Consider the following 19,582-nt stretch of genomic DNA (forward strand, 5'->3'; position numbering starts at 1 on the left):
CGGTGTCCAGTGGCTAGAGCCCTAGCCCAATCCATGTCTGTCACATTCTTCCTGTGTGACCTTGGGCACATTAATCACAGGTTCTTTTACAGCTGGGAAATTTAGTACTAATCTTTCTCAGAGGGGCTAAGATGAGTGTCAAGGATTACTACTCTGCAGGAGCAGTTTCACTAAGATTCACCCAGAAGGCTGAGAACACTTGTTTAAAAGCCACAGAATGAGAGACAATATTTACAAACAGAATAAAACCAAAAAATTCATTCAATAAATGTGATTTTATTTGTCAATTTGGTTTTCTGATTAGTTTTGTTTTGCATTTCTTCCACTGAACACAAAATACAAACAATACAGCAATGTCTGCAAGGAACATTCATAAGATATCAGGTTTGATAAATATATATTTGCACAAGGTGGTTTCAGGAACAAGTCAGATGATAAACAGCTTGAAAAAAGAGTCACTACTGTTCAGTGCTTAAGCTCTGATTTAAAGAGGCAGCCTAATGGCAAATAAAACTACCCCATGGAGACAATTTAAGAAGCTACCTTCTGCTTCAAAACAGAACTAAGAGGACCTGAAAGTTCTGTTAGTCACATGCTAGTAGCCAGCACAGACTACCTGGCACTGTAATTTTGCAAGGAAGCTGTCTTAATTTTAACAAAACACAAAACAAAAACCATAGCAAGGCAGCCTAAGCACATGTCTGGCAACCTAGACTGAGTTGCCAGACAGAAACTAAGTCCTAGCTATGATTTTATCAGCAGCATATGGAAGTTAGTCTGTCTAGCAAGGCAAGCATATAGGCTGCTGCACAAAACTTACACCTTCCTAGAACAAGACTAAACCTATAGTTCTGCAATAACTCTGCATTACAAAATTAGAGCTTCCTTAAGATTGACATCAATGGCACCAAGATCCTGGGTTTCTTAAGTCTTGGTAAGTAGCAATTGCTGACACCAAAGGATTATTTTAGTAACTAAGGCAAGTTCCCCCCATTGGTTTTTCCAACAAATCTGAGGCCAGAGATTTTAAAACAATTAAGGCACTTGAAAAAATGATTGCTTAATGAGCACATTTTCTAACATAAATCAAGATCAGTGTGAGACTAATTCAGTTACTGTGTAAAATTTTGCTAAAAATGCTTTAATCAACTCCAGGTTTAACTCTAGCTTTGTTTTCCTTAAGTCTCCTGTAGCCTTTTGCTGCAAGTTTCTAAGACCAAAATGTTAGACAGAGCTTTTAGAGAATTAGGCACAATACTAAATAAAACTGTTTTATGAAAAGTGGGAGGTCTTATTTGTCACATTATAGAAATAAGTGCATAGAGCATGTTCCTCTGCCCAAATTAAGTTATGAAACAATTTAAGGAGAGGGGAATGACAGACTAAATGATTTTACAATATAAGGCCAAGGATACACCATCCAATCCAGACAAACAGTGCTTGCTGGAAGTTGGGTGGTCAGTCTGTTTAATAAACCTGAGCTGACTGCCTGGCTTTTGTCAGGAGTACATTAACCTGAAATTCTCTGAAGGTACAGCACTGTCTGGTAACAATTTTATATAGCAAGTTTAGTTTTTTATGCAGCATAACAAAGTGAATGCTTTCCAAGGCAGAAGAGCATGAGGAAATAAAACTCACTGCAACTAAAATGCTTTTTCATTTACTTATTAAGTTATAAAACCCATACATTGCCATGACTTAATTAGTAATCATGCAGTCAATGTTTAAACACCCAGTTTAAGGTAAACATTTCAATCATGCAAGTCAGTGGCTGCATAAGGCTATAGAATTTCTTCAAAATGGGGATAAGGAACACCATCCATTTGAAATTTAGTCAATTTTAATAGTTAAAATGTAGTTTTTCAAGTGCTGAGCCTGCCCAATCCATTTCCAACATTATCTTATATTGTTTTACTCCCATAGTGCTGCATCAAAGGCCCACACAAAGAGGAGGAGAAAGTGTTTGTAGGCAGTGGAGAACAGTGAAACTTACTATGCACAAAGCAAACTGTTTCTCTGTTCTAGTAATCTTGAATACCTCTAATAATAATAGATCACATTTGTCTGAAAAAATGTTATTTAAGTTGGTGCTCTTTTGAAGTCAGGAATGTGAAATTATGCTATAGCCTTCCTATGCCTGCCTTGTTACAGGCCAGAAATAGTTTGAGACAAGTGAAAATTTAGTTCACCTTCAAAATTAGTCCAATATCCCAGTCCCTCATTCACAAAAGAAGTCAACCTCTCAAAAGGTCAGAAAATAAAATGTTAGCCATGTTTTTGTTGTAGTGAATGTTGAGATTGGAAGGGTGTACTCTGCTTTACTCTATTAGGCTAGTACTGCATCAGCCTTTAACTTTGATACAAATAAAAATGGCACAAGCATTTGAATTTGCAACCCTAACTTTCTCTCTTTAAGGCACTGGACTTTATTTCCTCTTACATGGAGGGGAAATATTCTCACCACCCTTTCAGTTGTAACAACTAATGGCCAAATTTAAGAAATTAATGTGCAATACAATTCCTAGTTGGCATCTTTAATTCTCATGTAGAAAAATATGGGTATAGCATTATTTTCTTCCAATAGGATATTTTATGAAGACAGTTTCTACTTCTACAAACCTTTGTTAACCTTCCTCGCAGTACACTACAAAAGCCACAAGCTAGCACAAATGGTATTTCACTCCCAGAAGTCAGTCACTGATAATTCATATGTTGATAAAATGATAGGGATACCGCATTTATGGTTGATTAAATTAGCCTCCACAATCATCATCATGAGATTGTCTACTCGAGACTGTTACCACTGAATACAAGAATCATTGAGAGTCTACATTTGGCATGTCAAGTTTAAAAAAAAGAAAAGTCCCACAGCTGCAGCCACTAAGGAAAAACAAGAATCACAAGGACTCATGCAGCATATGGAGTACCTCTGCTGAGCCAGAGATGATTCATACCACCTCTTGCCAAGTACAGTGTTACAAAAATATCATCCTTTCAAAAAGTCTTCTTTTGGAGATTTAAAGGATATTCTGAACTGTGGTGTTCCACGTGGGACAGAGAATATATTTTGTTTCAGTGAACTACAGGAGTTGGGCTACTAGTCCATTGTAAAATGACAGGCTCTAGAGAGTATGATAGTTCCGATCTTTGGACTTGCAGAATTTATACAGGAAGAAGATTACAGCCTGCAGACCCAGAACAAGGACAATCCCACCAATGAAACTGGCAGCATCAAATGTAGACTTGTGAGGAGCTGGTTTAGGGGGACTCTCAGTAGTATGGGTTGTACCTGTTAAACAACAAATTAATAGATTATAGTTTAACAAGAGGATGTCACATTTACAGTAAATATTAGTACAGAATTTGGGGTTTTCCTTCTTGTACTATGAATCTGTTCAGTAAGAGGTTTGAGATTAAACACGGATTAAGAAAGCACAGTGTGTATGCCTGACAACCCCTAAGCATGACATTTGCCAACACAGTTCTTCACTTCCTTCCTTAGTACTCCCAGGTTTGAGGATCTAAGCAACATTTACAGCAATGGCTTTCAACCTGTGATCTGCAGCCTATATCTAAGATTTCCAAAGGGGTATGCACCTCTATCAGGACTCCCACAGAAGGCCAAAAACAATTTTCCTAATGAGGTGAAACCCTTTCTTCTGCTCCCCGCCCTAAGCTATTGGTTCTGCTCATATTTAGTGAATGACCTTACTAAAGTCAATAAAATCTCTGCTTGAATAGTCTCCCATCTGTTAAATAAAATCTTCTAGTAATGTGTAACTAAAAGATTTAGATCTACCTCATCACAACGCACAGGGCATTGTAGCCATCACCAAATGGATAGGCTTTTAAAAACTACCTCCCCCTTTTGAATATATTTCATTAGGTGGTATAATTTCAAGATCTAGCCTTTTAAGTTGGCTCCTATTGTTGTTGCCCAACACATGTTAGTGCAGTGTTTCTCTACAACTGGTCCATGGATCAGCACCAGTCCCTGAAATCTCCTCAACACAGTTTAGGAAGGAGCAAGCCAGTCCCTGGTATTAAAAAGATTGAGAAACACTGCATTAGAGTATTTTACCTTAACCCAGGGTGTCAGGAGTGCAATATTTTAACTCGGTCACCGGACTTCACAAGTTCATCTCGTGAAGCTATTCTTAACATAGCTGAAATGAAGCCAAACTATTAATTTAGCCAATTCACTTATTTTGAAATTTCACTGAGCAGTGTTTGTTACTGTCAAGGCAACATCTCACAACTGATATTCCACCCTGATAAAAGGTAATTGTGGCATGCAAGATCATGACTTTCTGGCATACCTGCTGTTACTATTCTTCACTACTTCCTGTCACCTAAGTAACATTTTTATTTCCAAATAATTTTTTTTTTTAAATACTTAAACTGTGACAATAAAAGAAAAAAGTTACCTGGTGTACTGACTGTTGAGAGAACTGGAGTACTTGAAGCAGTAAATGAAGCAGCAGGTGAAGTTGCACTGGTGATGTTAGCTGTTTTGTAGAGAAACGTCTGTACATTTTGAACTTGGAAGTATCACTTTTGTAAGTTCTATTTTGTAATTGCTTCAGTTTTTATAGGTTATCATCTCACTCAAGCAAGAACAACCACCCTTAAAAATGCAGACTATGTACACATAGAATAGAGGTACTTATAATGCTGTGAAGTTAAGTAAATTTTTTATAGACAAATTTGTGAGCTGTTACTACATGTATATTTAAAATTTAAGTCTTGCTGCAGTATAGTTACCTGAATACTTAAGGCTCTCAAGCTATTATAAATGGATTTAGTTCATTAGACAGTATAGTTCTTTATTGTGTGTGGAGCACTAACATAACTGTGATATTTGAAACATCTAAAATATTTGAGACAACTCCCTCAGCTAGAAATCTGTTTCACTTACACAGTAGAACTTTAGTTTTATGAGCACTAATCTTACGAATAAGCAGTTATATGGACCAAATTTCCTGACTGGGAAAAAAAGTAAGTCACAACAAAAATGATGTAGATGAAGAGCAAGTTGACTTCCCTTCATATTCCTATGTCTTCAATCACTGGCAAATCCTTTGTAGTGGTTTGTAGGACAAGACAGTTGTGCATTGTACCTACTTAACTGAGATGTTCAATTTTATTCCCAATTAGTTTGTAAAACAAGGGTTCTACCAAAGTTTGCTTAAAGTTATCTTACTTAGCCCAGTATCAGTTCATTACAGCAATTATTTCTTTTTTACCTGTGGTAGCATTAGCAGCTGTGGTAGCAGCAGTAGATGAATCTGTGGAATTGTGTGTAAAAAATAAAAACTTACAAGATTGTAACAAACATAAAACAGACTCCCATTTAAGGATAGTAAAATGCTTAATGGATTATGAAGGCTATTGTGAAGTAGCAAAAAGATTGGAAGAGAGTTCACTGCACTATAGTAACACTAAACTGTGGGAGCAGAATACCTCAAGCAAACAAAATTGAGACACGCATATAGTGTAATTCAAGCCAGAAACAGACTAACAGAGGCCAAGCCTGGACTCTCACCACAAAGCTCAGCACAAGTGTTATGGAACGTTCCAACCAGCTACCGCAGACTCTGAAGAGTTGCTGTGGCTAACTGGTGGGTGCACACCCAGGCTTTGGATCTGGAAACTGGGCAGGATATGTAAGATTTAGGCATCCAGTTCCCCTTTGTGTCTTCAAAAGTCTTCCCATAACAGTTCAAGTTCAATTTGGAGCGAGATTCCACAAGCAGGTATGCATTTGCTCTGGCTTGCTGGGTGATTAAAATATATATTGAAAGCTGGGACATCTTCAGTGGTCCAAAAGGCTGAGTTTAGATAAAGCTCTCCTTCCAGTGAGTACCAGAAAGTAAAACCTGAGCATACAGTCTAAGAAGCTGTTAGAACTTTTAAAAAAGAATTTGGTTAATAAAAGCAGTTTGCTATATATGTTCTAAGTACTGATGACAATGCATGTTATTTGGGGCAGCAGATTCATTAAGATTCCTTTCTAAAGGGGGCCCCTACCAAATTCCCAGGATACAATCTAACAGCTCTTGGATATGCAGGAGTCAAGTAATACTTGGTATAATGGGAGAAACAGGATCACTGCAAACCTAATAGGAACGGATTGGAGTTCTACTACTCATTTGACATTGTCATGTTAAACTGCCAGTTAAGTGCTGTTTTACTAGAAAGTGGTTTACTAAAAAGTGGCATTCTGGGGTTCCATATTCACCTTAGTGACTCCAGGGCAAATGCAATCAGTTTACAAAGAGGTTTTTCTAATTGCTAGTCCCTAAAACAATCTGAAATTAGAAGTGAAGTACAACGTTTTAGTCCTGGGTATTTTTAGTAAAAGTCACAGACAGGTCACAGGCTGTAAACAAATCTTCATGGCCCAAGAACCATCCATGACTTACTAAAAATACCAGTGAATAGAACTGGTGTGTCTGTGTGTGCGGCTGCCCAGGGCCCCCGTGGGTGCTGGAGGGGGGTTTGGCAGGGCCAGCACGCTCCCTACCTGGCTCCATGCTTATCCTCCCGCCACCCCCAGTAGCAGCTTGGGTGTGGGAGGGGCACAGGACAGGGTGAAGCAGGCTCTGGGTAGTGTTTACCTGGGGGTCTCCCTGGAAGCTGCAACATCCCCCTCACTCAGCTGCTAGGCGGAGCCATGGTCAGGCAGTTCTGCATACTACCTCCACCTGAAGGCACCTCCCTGCAGCTCCCATTGGGTGTGGTTCCTGGCCAATGGGAGCTGCGAAGCCAGCATTCTGGGCCTAGGCAGCTCAGAGCTGCATGGACATTCCTCCACCTAGCAGCTGAGCAAGGGGGATGTTGCTGCTGCTTCTGGGGAGACCCCCACATAAGTGCTGCCCAGAACCCACCTCACCCCATCCCATGCCCCAACCCCCTCCCACACCCAAACTCTGCTGTTGGGGGGTGGCCCAACTTGGATTTTTTTTTTTTTAAGTGAAGTAAGCTCCTTAAAAGGCAACAGTGTGTACGGTGTTAGCATACAAGAAAGCATATTTTACTCTTATAAATGTAAATCTAGGTTTAACTGGACAATTCTCTTAAAGCTTACATACTATACAGATTTATACAATTGGGGCTTATACAATTGATACAAGGTAGGTTAGTGGAGGCTGGTAACTACAGCGCTGGAAGTTGTAAAGAACAGGAAGACTGTCTCAAATAGATGACTCTTAATGCAGTCTTTTCCAAGTTAACTTAAACAATATCCAGATACTTACAAAAACACTCTGAAATGGTAGTACAGTTAAGTCTTGTTGCATTTTCACAAGAAAAGTTTGATCCTGTCCAAAAAAAAGTGATATCAAGGAGCGGTAGGAAAAGGTATTTTTATATTGACAATTTCTCAGAAATAAATATTATGCTTTATCAATTACAAATTATGTTATCTCATAAAACGTCTTAATGTTCTATGGGGGGATTCCCTGGGGATGTCAGTCTCTTGGCTATTAGAATTAAGACGATTTCAATGGACAAGATTTAATACACGTGAATGTGTTCCACCATTAATGACATTATGTTTTTGTAAAGCAAAAGTGAACAGTAACATTAACTCACATAAGCACTGTAAGCAATCCGTGTAATACCTCTTGAAATATATTCTACTTACAGATACCTGCTTATGTACCATTTTGAAAAAGGTATGTGGATATAAACAGTCAGACAAGTTTAAATAAAACATTAAAAGCACCATTGTTTACTGTTACTATGTTTGAAAAAAAACTAGGGCAAAAATACTCCAGGCCCAGTTCTGTGATACTGCACAATGACTTCCACTAAGAATAAATGGAAGTTGTGCGATATATCTAAAGCAGAATTTAACCTCCAATTTAAGAGGAATTCATATTTATCTGTTTTGATCAAACTGACAATCCATATTTACATAGCAATTTAGTGTTAATGTAACCTGTTGAGAAGTTTCAAGACATTTAGCACACTTATTTGTCCATAGTCCTCTCAAACAGGCTGTCCACAATGCTTCAAATTTTGTCAGAAAATTCTGGAAAGAGACTACATATACTGAATTTATAGTGGAAAGAACCTTTTGAGAGCAACCCAAAACTGGACTGGTAATGTTTGAGACTTGCTTTCCATTAACTATGGGGAGAGATCCTCCATAAGACCTTACATGGGTAGTCTACATAACCATGTATTATCCCATCACCACTACCCTCATTTCCTCTTCTTGTTCTAATTGTTTCATCCACTTCTGTGTTGCATGTTTAGAATCTAAACTCATTGGGGAGGGACTGTCTTAACACAATGTTTGATCAGTGCCCAGAACAATGGGATCCTAATTCTGATTATGCCTTCTGGGCACAATATAAAGAAATAGGCTAACTTACATAAAAGGATTGTCTACTGCCCAGTCTTCTCTTGGGGCACTTGAGATCAGGACTAGATTTAACAGTTCTGTGGGATAATCTCAAAAGGGACTGCAATGTTGGAATGCTTGTCAACTTTAACACGTCAAGGTCCATCCATAACCTCCTTACCAGCAAGACAAAGTAACTAGTTTACTGTCTTTTGAGAAGTCTGCTGCACAGTTAGTAGCTAAGATTTTCTATGGTGCTTCAGGTACTTTGGTTAGCGGGCCTTTAAAAATTCTGTATTTGTATTTTGGGCATAATATTCAGCTGCCACTGGATAAGAATTTAAGATTAGTTTAACTTTCATGTCTAAGTGTTTGTAGTTTGTGTCCATTTCTGTTTTGGGATCTTAACAGTTTAGAACAATTTTAAGATAGTGTTGCTTTTCACTATGTTATCCACCAAAACAGAGTTACCATCCATCACCCCTTGTAAATGTTTGTGAAATCAGACCCAAAGACATATCTAGTTATTGAATATTAGTTTTTCCAGATGTTTACCTTGGCACTGACTCCACTTGCATTTTGGAATAGTGCTATTAACACACTCACTGCAGGTTTTAAGATCTGCACAGCTGGCTGAAAAAAGGAAAACATTTAATTATGGGCCAGTTTATCATTATCAGAAGAGCAACTCTCTCAAAGATAATGGGATTAGTTTTCTAGCATTTTTAAAAATCACAGATCTCAGTTTTACTTATTAGCACCTATGAATTGAGGACCTCCATAACACCCTCAAAAGTGTTTACATATGAACTGAATCAACTCCCCAAAGCATCTTTATTTTCAGATAAGAAGCTGTAGCACAGAGAAGTGACATGCCTAAAATCACAAATCCCTGGCACAGAACCCAGATCTGTCAACACCTAGTCTTGCGGTCAACCCATAGGATTATCTTTTTTCCTCAAGTATTGTTAGTGACTCCAACTACACATGTATTAGGCTCAAGTAGATTCAAATGCACTTTACTCCTGGCCAACAATACTATTGCTATTCCAATGCCATGCCCCAGAAATGCCAATTATACCTTATGTAGTGGTCTCCAAATATATTTATTAAAGCTCATAAGCATCTAAATAGAGAACAAAAATGTACAAGAGCAAAAAGAACTAAGGGTATGCCTATACAGCAAATAAAAATCCACAGCAGGGTCATTGCAGTGGATTTGGATTCACAGGGCTGGGGCTGCTTCACTGCTATGTAGATGTGTGGGCTCAGGACTCTAGGATACTGCGAGGTGGGAGGGTCCCAGAGCTCAGGCTCCAGCTGAGCCCAGAAGTCTACACAGCAGAGAAACAGCCCTAAAGCCTGAGCCCGAGCCAGCTGGTATGGCCCAGCCAGGGGTTTTTCTTTGATGTGTAGACGTACCCTAAGTCTGCCAACAAGACTTCAGAGGAGTATTTTGAACTCTCCTGAAAAATGATCCCTCACTCTCACAGATCTTGGGAGACACATCAGTCCTCGCTTACAGACAGCCCCCCAACCTGAAGCAAATACTCTCCAGCAACCATACAACAAAAACACTAACCCAGGAACCTATCCTTGCAACAAAGCCCGATGCCAACTCTGTCCACATATTTATTCAAGTGACACCATCATAGGACCTAATCACATTAGCCACACCATCAGGGGCTCATTCACCTGCACATCTACCAATGGGATATATGCCATCATGTGCCAGCAATGTCCCTCTGCTATGTACACTGGCCAAACCAGACAGTCTCTGCGCAAAAGAATAAATGGACACAAATCTGACATCAAGAATCATAACATTCAAAAACCGGTAGGAGAACACTTCAACCTCTCTGGCCACTCAGTAAAAGATTTAAGGGTGGCAATTTTGCAACAGAAAAGCTTCAAAAACAGACTCCAACGAGAAACTGCTGAGCTTGAATTAATATGCAAACTAGATACCATTAACTTGGGTTTGAATAGAGACTGGGAGTGGCTGGGTCATTACATATATTGAATCTATTTCCCCAAATTAAGTATCCTCTCACCTTCTTGTCAACTGTCTAAATGGGCCATCTTGATTATCACTACAAAAGTTTTTTTCCCTCCTGCTGATAATAGCTCAACTAATTAGCCTCTCACAGTTTATATGGCAACTTCCAACTTATCTGTATCTTCTTACTCTATGTTCCATTCTATGCATCCGATGAAGTGGGCTGTAGCCCACGAAAGCTTATGCTCTAATAAATTTGTTAGTCTCTAAGGTGCCACAAGTACTCCTGTTCTTTTAACAGAAAATAAGAGTCAGTTAAAGACTTATGGGATAAAGCAACAAAACGGAATTAGTTAATGCTGGCCTAATTGGTATAAGCCCTCATTTGTTACAATTGTACCAAAAGAGCGTGGACATTTAAGCCCATACAAGTAGCTGATAAAACAAGTATTAAAATTTGACTTTTCCATACTCTAGAACTCTATCCTGGCTCCTGAAGTGGACAAGTACTATACAATGCTAGAGAGAACAACAGTCTAAGCATTAATAGGAATAATTGCAACTAGACCTGACAGCTGTGGATGGTAAGAGATGAAAACATCCCTCAGGGTTCAAATGCCAAGGTTACTACATTGCAGAACTGGAAATCCTGAATACCAAGACTGATCTTTCCTTTCTGCTTAGCATGCATCTTCACTCATATGGGGTCTGTTACTAGTAGTTGGAGATAGTGGGGAGCAAAGATACTAGGTAACTGAAAACCAGGAATGGCTTATAGGACAGAGTCCACCCACTCTTACTGGGTTTCTCAACAGGTGTGACCTGATACTTCTGTTTTCGTAAATAGAGAGTCAGCTTGTCTAACTTCACCCTCCTTATTTTTTGGAATACTAAGATCTCTTAAGGTACATAGCATATGCAATGCTTGACTAAAAGTGATGTACTGTTTTTCTTGAAGAAACTAACGGCTTCTCCACCTGAGAGTGAACACATCTTTTAATGCTGAATCAGAAGTCCAGTTGTAATTAGAAATTATCCTTAGACTGGAACCAGACCAGAAATGTCCCGTCACTTGGATATGCACCCATGTCCTATGTTGCTCATGTCTATCAAGATGTCAGTCAGCAATGGTTTCCACATTAAAGTATGCCACAGATACTACTGAGATCAAATCATCCAGCCTCTGAAGCTGAATCTGAGCAGACATCTGCTGACTCAGATAAATCCTCTGCCAGACTTCAAATGTACTGGATCCTGTCCTAGAACAACAAAGCTTAGAGCCGAGCTTTGTCTTACAGCCCCAAGATACCTGCAGACATCACTCTTGAAACAGCAGCTCTTGCCACCATATAAATTAAAGGTAATTTATTACTTGAAGTCAAGGCATTCACCTGGCCTGAGTGACCTTTCACATTTCCTTGTGAAGAGACTTAGTCACACTAAGCCATCTGCACTGACATTTGGCAACGTAGACCTGGAAATCCACATTTTGAGGTGAAAGTATAGACTGGTAAATCCTTCAGCCACATGAAGGCTGCAGCAATGAAGCTCAGGATTCTAGGGTCTTGAATTCAGCCCTTTCTTCTGGATAAGGCTGCCTCAGAATTATGAGAGGGGTGTCTTACTCAAAGACATTGTTGCCTATTTCTCCACTTTCCAGGAAAAAGGGGTTCCTTACACCTTTTCATCTTTACCAGCTCATCAACACAATGTGAGGACACACCAATCCTATTCACATAGGAAAGCTGGTCCAGTTACCCATCAATGACTGTCACAATTCCTAGAGAGGCATGGATCCAAAAAAATCAGTTCTGTCTGCAGGTTCTCCTCTTCTGTAGAGATTGTGACAAAGTTCCTCCTCTGTCTTGGTGGGTCCTGCGCTTATTGGTGGATTTGCTTACCTCAGAGGTTCACAGCAGCCCTCAGTTTGGCCACTTCGTGGCTCAAATCTGCTGTTCACTCAGTTAGCCTCATCACTGGCCAGCATAGGGAAAAGGAAGAAGAACAATCCCCGCAGTCTCTGCTGATCCACCTAGTGGATCGGGGAACAGGCCAGAGACCTTCCCCTCTGATGGAAGCCACAGTCCAGGTCAATTCCTCTGGTATCAAGTAGAGAGTTGGGGGGGATGGAGGGAACCTGGGCCCACCCTCTACTCCAGGTTCCAGCCCAGGGCCCTGTGGATTGCAGCTGTCTACAGTGGCTCCTGTAACAGCTGCATGACAGCTACAAGTCCTTGGGCTAGTTCCCCATGGCCTCCTCCCAACACCTTCTTTATTCTCACCACAGGACCTTCCTCCTGATGTCTGATAATGCTTGAACTTCTCAGTCTTCCAGTAGTACGCCTTCTCACTCTCAGCTCCTTGCACACACACCACAAACTGAAGTGAGCTCCTTTTTAAACCCAGGTGCCCTGATTAGCCTGCCTGTCTTAATTGATTCTAGCAGCTTCTTGATTGGCTGCAGGTGTTCTAATCAGCCTGCCTTAATTGTTTCCAGAAAGTTCCTGATTGTTCTGGAACCTTCACCTTACCCAGGGAAAAGGGACCTACTTAACCTGGGGCTAATATATCTGCCTTCTATCACTCTCCTGTAGCCATCTCGCCTGACCCTGTCACAAGATGTATATGGCTAATGACTATACCCTGAATAGAATCAGAATAGCACTCATCTTCAGATACTTCGCCTTAATGCCACACAAACAGCTTGGCACAGCACTTCAATGGAGATGGCAGGACAGAAGTTGCTGCCAAAATAAGGCATCTGAGAACAGCTTTGTTGAGGTTCTCGGTGCAGACAGCACTCTCTTTAGACTACACCATCTTTTTGTTCTGTTTGTACATTGCTTATCAGATAGGGACCCAGTCCATGACCAGGGGTTTCAGACACCACTGTAGTACAAATATTGGAATAAAAGTTGTGTCTGCCTGACCACTGTGGTACAAGTATACCACTGCATCATCTCAAAAATGGAACTGTCAACTTTGATCCTGAACCTGAATGACTGGAATAATTCAGTCAGAACGAGTCAGATCTTCAGATGCCATCCCAGGTTTCACAAGAGTTCTCTAAAAGGTTTCACTTCGGGGCTCCATGAAGTCAAAAGCAGCAATGAACTCCACAGAGCCTCTTGATTTCAATGCTTCTGCAGAGAAAGCTTCTCATCTCAAGAGGAACCGAAGCTCAGTACTATAGACTTAACTGACAAAAACTGCAAGTTCATAAGGTGCTGCTGACCTGCTTACATGACAACTGGAATAGATAATGCTACAGTGGTTTCAGCCACTCTTCAGTTTGAGGAGTGACTGGAAACTGCTCCTCTATCAAAACTGTTCACTTAAAGTCCCACATAGATTTACCCTGTCCTCTTATGCTGACGAGGATGATGCACATCATATCAGGACACAGAATTACTGGCAGAAGTAATACAAAAATACCAATTATATGAACAGTCAATATGATTTTACCATATTAATGACTCATGTCCAGTCTCATTTTGTTTCAAACAAAGCTATAATAGCTTTTAAACATTTGACTGTATAAACAGCACTAATTTTGTCCATGTGATTACACATGCTGTACTTGGATCTACTACATTTAACTATTTATAAATAGAAGTCATGATATTTTTATTATGATCTTTTAAATACATTAAGTACTGAAATTCTCACCCATAGACATCTCTGCCTTATATTTCCCTAAATCTGATGTACCAAGACCAGTATTGAAGTGATTAAAAACATGGTAATCTAGTGGATTAAGCATAGGATTAGCAATAGTGAGCCTTGGTTTCTAATGCCACTGAATTCATGTGAGGCTTTGACAAATCACTTCCCCCACAGGCAAGTACTAATATTTACCTTTCGTACAAGGTCATTCTGAGAATGAATGTTTAAACAAAATATTGGATAGGACAATCTTCAAGTAATTATAGTTAAGGCTACAATTTTGTTAGGGATAATTTTAGGTAAAAGTCAGGGACAGGTCATGGGCAATAAACACAAAATCACAGAAGCCTGTCCTGATTTTTACTAAAAACATCCCTGACAAAATGGGGAGGGAGGAGGGCCCAGCACCCCGCCCCCCACGCCCACTTCAGAGGCTGGGAACTGCAGGAACCCCCATTGCCCAGTGGCTGGGAGAGGCGGGTGTCTCCCGCTGCCCACAGTGGCAGAAGAGCTGCGGGGGGAGGCCCTCCTGCCCCTGAGCAGCTCTGGGGTACCTCTGCTGTCGCCAGCTGCAAAGCTGTGCCTCCCCCTCCTCCTGTTCGTGGCCATTGAGCAGCTCTGGGGTCCCTCTGCCACTGGCAGCCGCGAGGTGGCCCTGGCTGTGCACAGCAGCTGAGCCACTGCAGGGGGGACCCCTGCCAGCAGCAGTGACTAGGCAGCTCAGGGGTCACCACTGATGGCAGGTCGATCAGTTGCAGGGGCTCCCGCCACCCACAGCTTCTGGGCAGAGGCTGTGGGGTCCCCCGCTGCCAGCAGCCGCTAGCCAAACCCCTGACATAATCTTAGCCTTAATTATAGTGATGCATTTCCTTGATGTAGGGAGTGCCAATTAACACTTACATAAATAAATACTATATAACAACATTAAGTTATCTAGAAACATGCAATAAACTATTGTAGATTTGAGTACCTGGCTATCAAAAACTCCAACGTGACAGTTTATTCTCCTGACTACTCAAGAACAGGATCTGTAGCTGGTTACTCAGTTTTGCTGCGCTATTTCCTCCCAGTGGTCTTTGCATTTTTTTATACCAACTATAAATCACGGCTTCGGGAGGCAGATCTGGGCATTTACTGCCCTGGGTTAATCAAATCTGTTAAGTGGCTCTGCTTGTCCTCCTCCTGCCGTAGCAGGGGGAGCAAATGCTGCAAGCGGCGATTAACACCAGCAAGCTGCGCTTTCGGGAACTGGATCCAACACCAGAGTAAAAAAGCTGAGTGCGCGTGCAACGGAGCCGGCTGCCGCCGAGTCTCCTGGGCAGCGCGCCGCGGGGGGCTGAGGGGGCAGCGCAGGGCATTGGGGAATCACGGCGACAGAGGCGAGCTTAGGGAGACGCCCCCCAGCCCGTGTAGCTGCGCCGGTCACCCAGGGCCCCCCGCACTGGGGCGCTCCGGCTGCACTGGGCCCTGTCAGCGCCCGGCCCGGGGACGCTCTTCCCACCCCGCCTCACCCCGGCCTGGGAAGGCGCGAACTCCTGCTGGGCGCCGGGGCATGGGCCCGCCACAGCGCTCGAATTGCGGGGTGGGGGGCGGGTGAGCCCCGCCGCTTACAGCCCCCGGCCCCAGGAGGAGCCGCCCCAGGCTCGCCGCGGCACCCCCAGCTCCCGCCTCACCTGCCGCCGCCGCCACCCACCACAGCAGGGCCAAGCAAGCCGTGGCGAGCAGGACCCTCGGCGTCCGGCCCATAGCTCGGTGTCTGGCTGACGGGGCGACTCAGAACCCTCCGCGACCAGCCCCAACGACGCTCGCTCTGCAGCTCCGAGCCCAGCTACGTCACGTGAGCAAGTGGGAGGGGCGTGGCGCTTACGTAGAAGGGACTGGCCCCGCCCTCGCTCAGGATTCGGTCCGTCCATTCGCGGCTCCTCACCCTCCACCCCTCGAGTACATGGACCAGTCCCCCAGCCGAGCGCCAGGGCGGGGGCAGAACACGCCCCTTCGGCACGTGACCGCATCCCGTGATAGCCGTCCCGCCCTCTCTCGGGCGCTCCTACGCCGCTCTAGCCTCCGCGCCCCACTGCCGGGGGCTGGTGAGAGGGTGGGACAAGCCCTGACCCGCCCCACCCCCGCGCGCTGCGCGGAGCGGGCGGGGCCTGGCGCGGCCGGGGGAGGGAGTGGGCGGCGAGGTGGAGGCGCTGGCTGCCGGGTCCAGCCTGTGAATGTGAGGAGCCCCCAGTACGCTCCGAGCACGGGGGCCGTAGAGCCAGTGGAGCAGAAGGGCGGGGGGGCAGCTGAGGCTCCGCAGAATCCACCTGCGCCCCCCTTTTAGCGCCACGTTGTGCACAGACTTACACCGTGTTCAGCCCATTAACGTCCGCGGGAGCTGCAGGGGTGTAAACGAGCGTAGGCCTTGGCTTTTGTCCGCTGGCGCCGCTCACACCTCTCCACGTACCTAGCTGAACACCTGTCCAGAGTGCAGGCGCTAACCCACCCCAGGCTGCATCGTTCCGAGGTTTGTTCTCTCACCGCCATCATTCGTCGTTGTAAGAATGCCAGGGACCAGCTCCCCTTAGGCCCATCCTCCCACGGTGGAGCGGGGAATGCCTTGCAACACTATAGTGAGGGTCAGGGCTCATATCTATAACAGGTATAGGAACTATTCAGAGGCAGTTTAGTAAAATAAGTATTTAAAAAACTAATGTACACAATGCATCCTCCCCCCCCCCCCGCCGCCATGTGAGATTTGGAAAACAGACAGGAAACCTCTTAAAATAAGCCTGCCACTCCATTACTTGTCAGTTTGACTCCATGTTTTTCTCCAAAGTTTGTAGGAAGGATAGCAGTGCAGGGGAAGAAGTGTTCAGCTGATAATGTGAATACAGCCAGGAATGTTCTCCTGCACAGAATCCCATTCAAGCCCTATGTCCAGTTGTAATTTAGTGTAACCAGCTGCAGATTCTTAAAAGGGAGACGGTTCCTAAAACCCAAAAGTGAGACAGGTTAAAATGCAGCAGTTCTCTATCCCCCCTCCACAGCCACCATCTGTAGGCCAGCCACCCAAGAGGTAACAGCCACCCTGTTCCCTAACAGCCACCCTGTGCTTGGACCAGGTCCAGAACCCCACTCTTCAAGCCCTCTACTTCAGTTAATAGTCCCTATTGTTTTATTCCTGTGCCAGGGCTTCTACACTTCTGGCAATTCTCCATTCCCCTTGCAACTCTTCTTTCCTAGCCTGCAAGACGGATCCCCACAGGGTGCCACTCCCCAGCTTCCCCCTTTCATCTGCAAATTACATCCCTGCTGAGCAGCTTCTTATGGGAACCTCTCTCCAAAAATCAACCCTCCTTTCCTTGGCTGAACCTTCCTTAACTGACCTGGTTCATCCTTCTTTACTTTAAGGGCTTCTGCACAAACCTGATAATCAGCAGGGTTCCCTAGCTCTGGCCGTTTTCTCCCACAGTTCTCATCAGTTCTCTCTGCCAGCTATCAACTAGGATATTATCAGGTCTCATGTAACTACTGAAAGCTCCCTGCTCCTCCTTCCTACTCTCTTTTCTCAACTGTTGACTGGATCTTTATAGAGGACAGATGCCTTCTATCAGGAGCCATCCAGAGGCCACTAACTAGTCATAGGTGAACTGGACACATTCCCTCTTAAAGGTGCCAATCACACTCGGACAATCCCCCATGAGTACTTCATACTAAAGGAATTAATGTAGTTTATGTAAATAATTTTGCAAAGGAAAAATGTGCTTAATGGGCATCTCTTGTTACTGAAGAGAAACAAACACTATTTAACAAATAATTTCCCACTCATTTTTCTTTTAGGTAGAAAATTTATTAACTGGTCCATTTCAATTTTGGCATAGAACGAAACAGTGAAGATAATAATTCTAAAGTCAAGTTACAGTGGGAAATGTTATTGGTTCTGATTGCCAGAATCCAAATATGAACACAAAAGTCATTTCAGGATAGCAGCCGTGTTAGTGGGTACTCCTTTTCTTTTTGCAGATATTGCCACAAGTACTCCTTTTCTTTTTACAAAAGTAATTGTTATACTTAGGTCTTAGAAATTTTCATCTGTTGATTTCAGAGTGCTTTACACAGGAAGGTAAAGTAAAAATTCAAAGACTCTTTTGCCAGTTGCAGACATGTTAGAGAGATTTTAATGGTTATGGATTATCTTTGTTGAGATTCTAGAACACTATTTCATTTTCCACACTCTTGCCATCCATTTGCCAGCTTCTGCTGAAGCCATCTGCTGTCACTACTCCTGTACTATGCCTAAGAGAGATCTTTCATCTCAGAAATTACTACTATGGCAATTGGCAACGAGTTGTGTGTTTAGTCTCTCATGAGTCATAAATGAAGGTTTTTTACACCCTTTAGATAAACATTGACTTCTTTATGTGGAACTTTTACACTCATTGAAACCACATCTACTCATTGCTATTTGCAAAATCTCTTGATAATAGGGTATAATTTCCTGTTTTGGTGTAATTTTAGCATTTTAATGAGTTCAGCTGGGTCCAAATATCTGAATAATTTGATACAATCTGTAAACAAAATAATTAAATATATGTCTAGGGCCTGGGTCTAATTTTACGTACACTGGTTTTACTCTGGTGTAGCTCCATTGACTTCAGTGGTAACTCTTGATTTATACTGGTGTAAGTGAGATCAGACCTCTGATATTCAGAGACCACCCAGTACCACCCTTATGTTGAGTTGTACCTTCCCTCACATGCACTGATTTTAATATTACTACCAGTGGCATGAGGTATGACTTAGCGTGACTCAAGAATGGCAGAATTGGGCCAAAGGTAAATAATTGTGTCCACTCATCACAATCAATCAATAGCAAATTCAATTATGAAGTAGTGCTAATTGGTGTTCTACTTAACAGGATTATTTATAGTGCAGCCTACAGTAATGTAATCTCTCACTGGACATCCATATTTACACAATAATTTGTATAACTATATAATGGCATAATGTTAAATTCCCAAGCCCATTAGTATATTCATGTAAGAATTTGTGTGTGAACAAGCCATGAACATGTTCAGAATAGAAAAAATATCAAGCTAAAAAGTTTAGATGTATAAAAACGCTATTTTAGATTAAAAAGCCTACAAAATCTATAAAAGGCTGGTCAGAAACATATGCATTTTTACACATTACAGTAGGAAGGTAAATTGGCTTGTAATCAAGGCACAAGAACGCCACAGTTAATAATTTTACATTCTACTACAGGTCTTTCATTGTACGTAGATACATCTTCCAGTTTCTGAAGAACTTCTGTACCTTCAATCAGCTGTCTAAAATAAAGGGGGAAATTATATATACATAAAAAGTCAGTAAAATTATGATTAAGTATCTGATCACTGCCATAAAGCTCTACAGTTTTAGTAATCTATTTGACCATTTGAATTCCATGGTAATCATTTTCCACTACAAGTTATGTTAAATGTGCATGATTTAACAAAAATGTAGGACCATACATATGTATAGATGATACATATGGGTAGAGGATCAGGAAAATACACCAATAATTTAGTAGCGAATAC

At 42.4% G+C, this 19,582-nt stretch overlaps 2 protein-coding genes across 7 annotated transcripts in view; both read right to left on the reverse strand.

Annotated features, from left to right (window-relative positions):
- Positions 1-256: 256 nt before the first annotated feature.
- CD164 (CD164 molecule) lies at positions 257-15,946 on the reverse strand. Of its 3 annotated transcripts, none has more exons than XM_048844838.2 (6): positions 15,692-15,946; positions 8,909-8,986; positions 7,260-7,322; positions 5,247-5,288; positions 4,428-4,527; positions 257-3,289 (listed from the first exon to the last, which is right to left on the reverse strand). In XM_048844838.2, the coding sequence occupies exons 1-6, from the start codon at positions 15,929-15,931 to the stop codon at positions 3,123-3,125; spliced, it is 690 nt and encodes a 229-aa protein (XP_048700795.1). In that variant the 5' UTR covers positions 15,932-15,946; the 3' UTR covers positions 257-3,122. The 3 variants fall into 3 exon arrangements, with proteins under 3 accessions (XP_048700795.1, XP_048700796.1, XP_048700797.1); XM_048844839.2 differs by having other exon boundaries at positions 4,428-4,508; positions 15,692-15,864; XM_048844840.2 differs by lacking the exon at positions 5,247-5,288 and having other exon boundaries at positions 4,428-4,508; positions 15,692-15,866.
- Positions 15,947-17,831: 1,885 nt separating this feature from the next.
- The window catches only part of ZBTB24 (zinc finger and BTB domain containing 24), a 49,169-nt gene continuing 47,418 nt past the window's right edge, over positions 17,832-19,582 (reverse strand). For 3 of the 4 annotated variants that reach the window (XM_048844827.2, XM_048844830.2, XM_048844828.2), the window contains exon 10: positions 17,832-19,333. In XM_048844827.2, the coding sequence (XP_048700784.1) occupies positions 19,222-19,333 (112 nt within the window). In that variant the 3' untranslated portion in view covers positions 17,832-19,221. The remainder of the gene's footprint in view (positions 19,334-19,582) is intronic. The other variant, XM_048844832.2, reaches the window with a different exon arrangement.

This window comes from Caretta caretta, chromosome 3 (assembly GCF_965140235.1).
Source record: "Caretta caretta isolate rCarCar2 chromosome 3, rCarCar1.hap1, whole genome shotgun sequence".
NCBI lineage: Eukaryota > Metazoa > Chordata > Testudines > Cheloniidae > Caretta > Caretta caretta.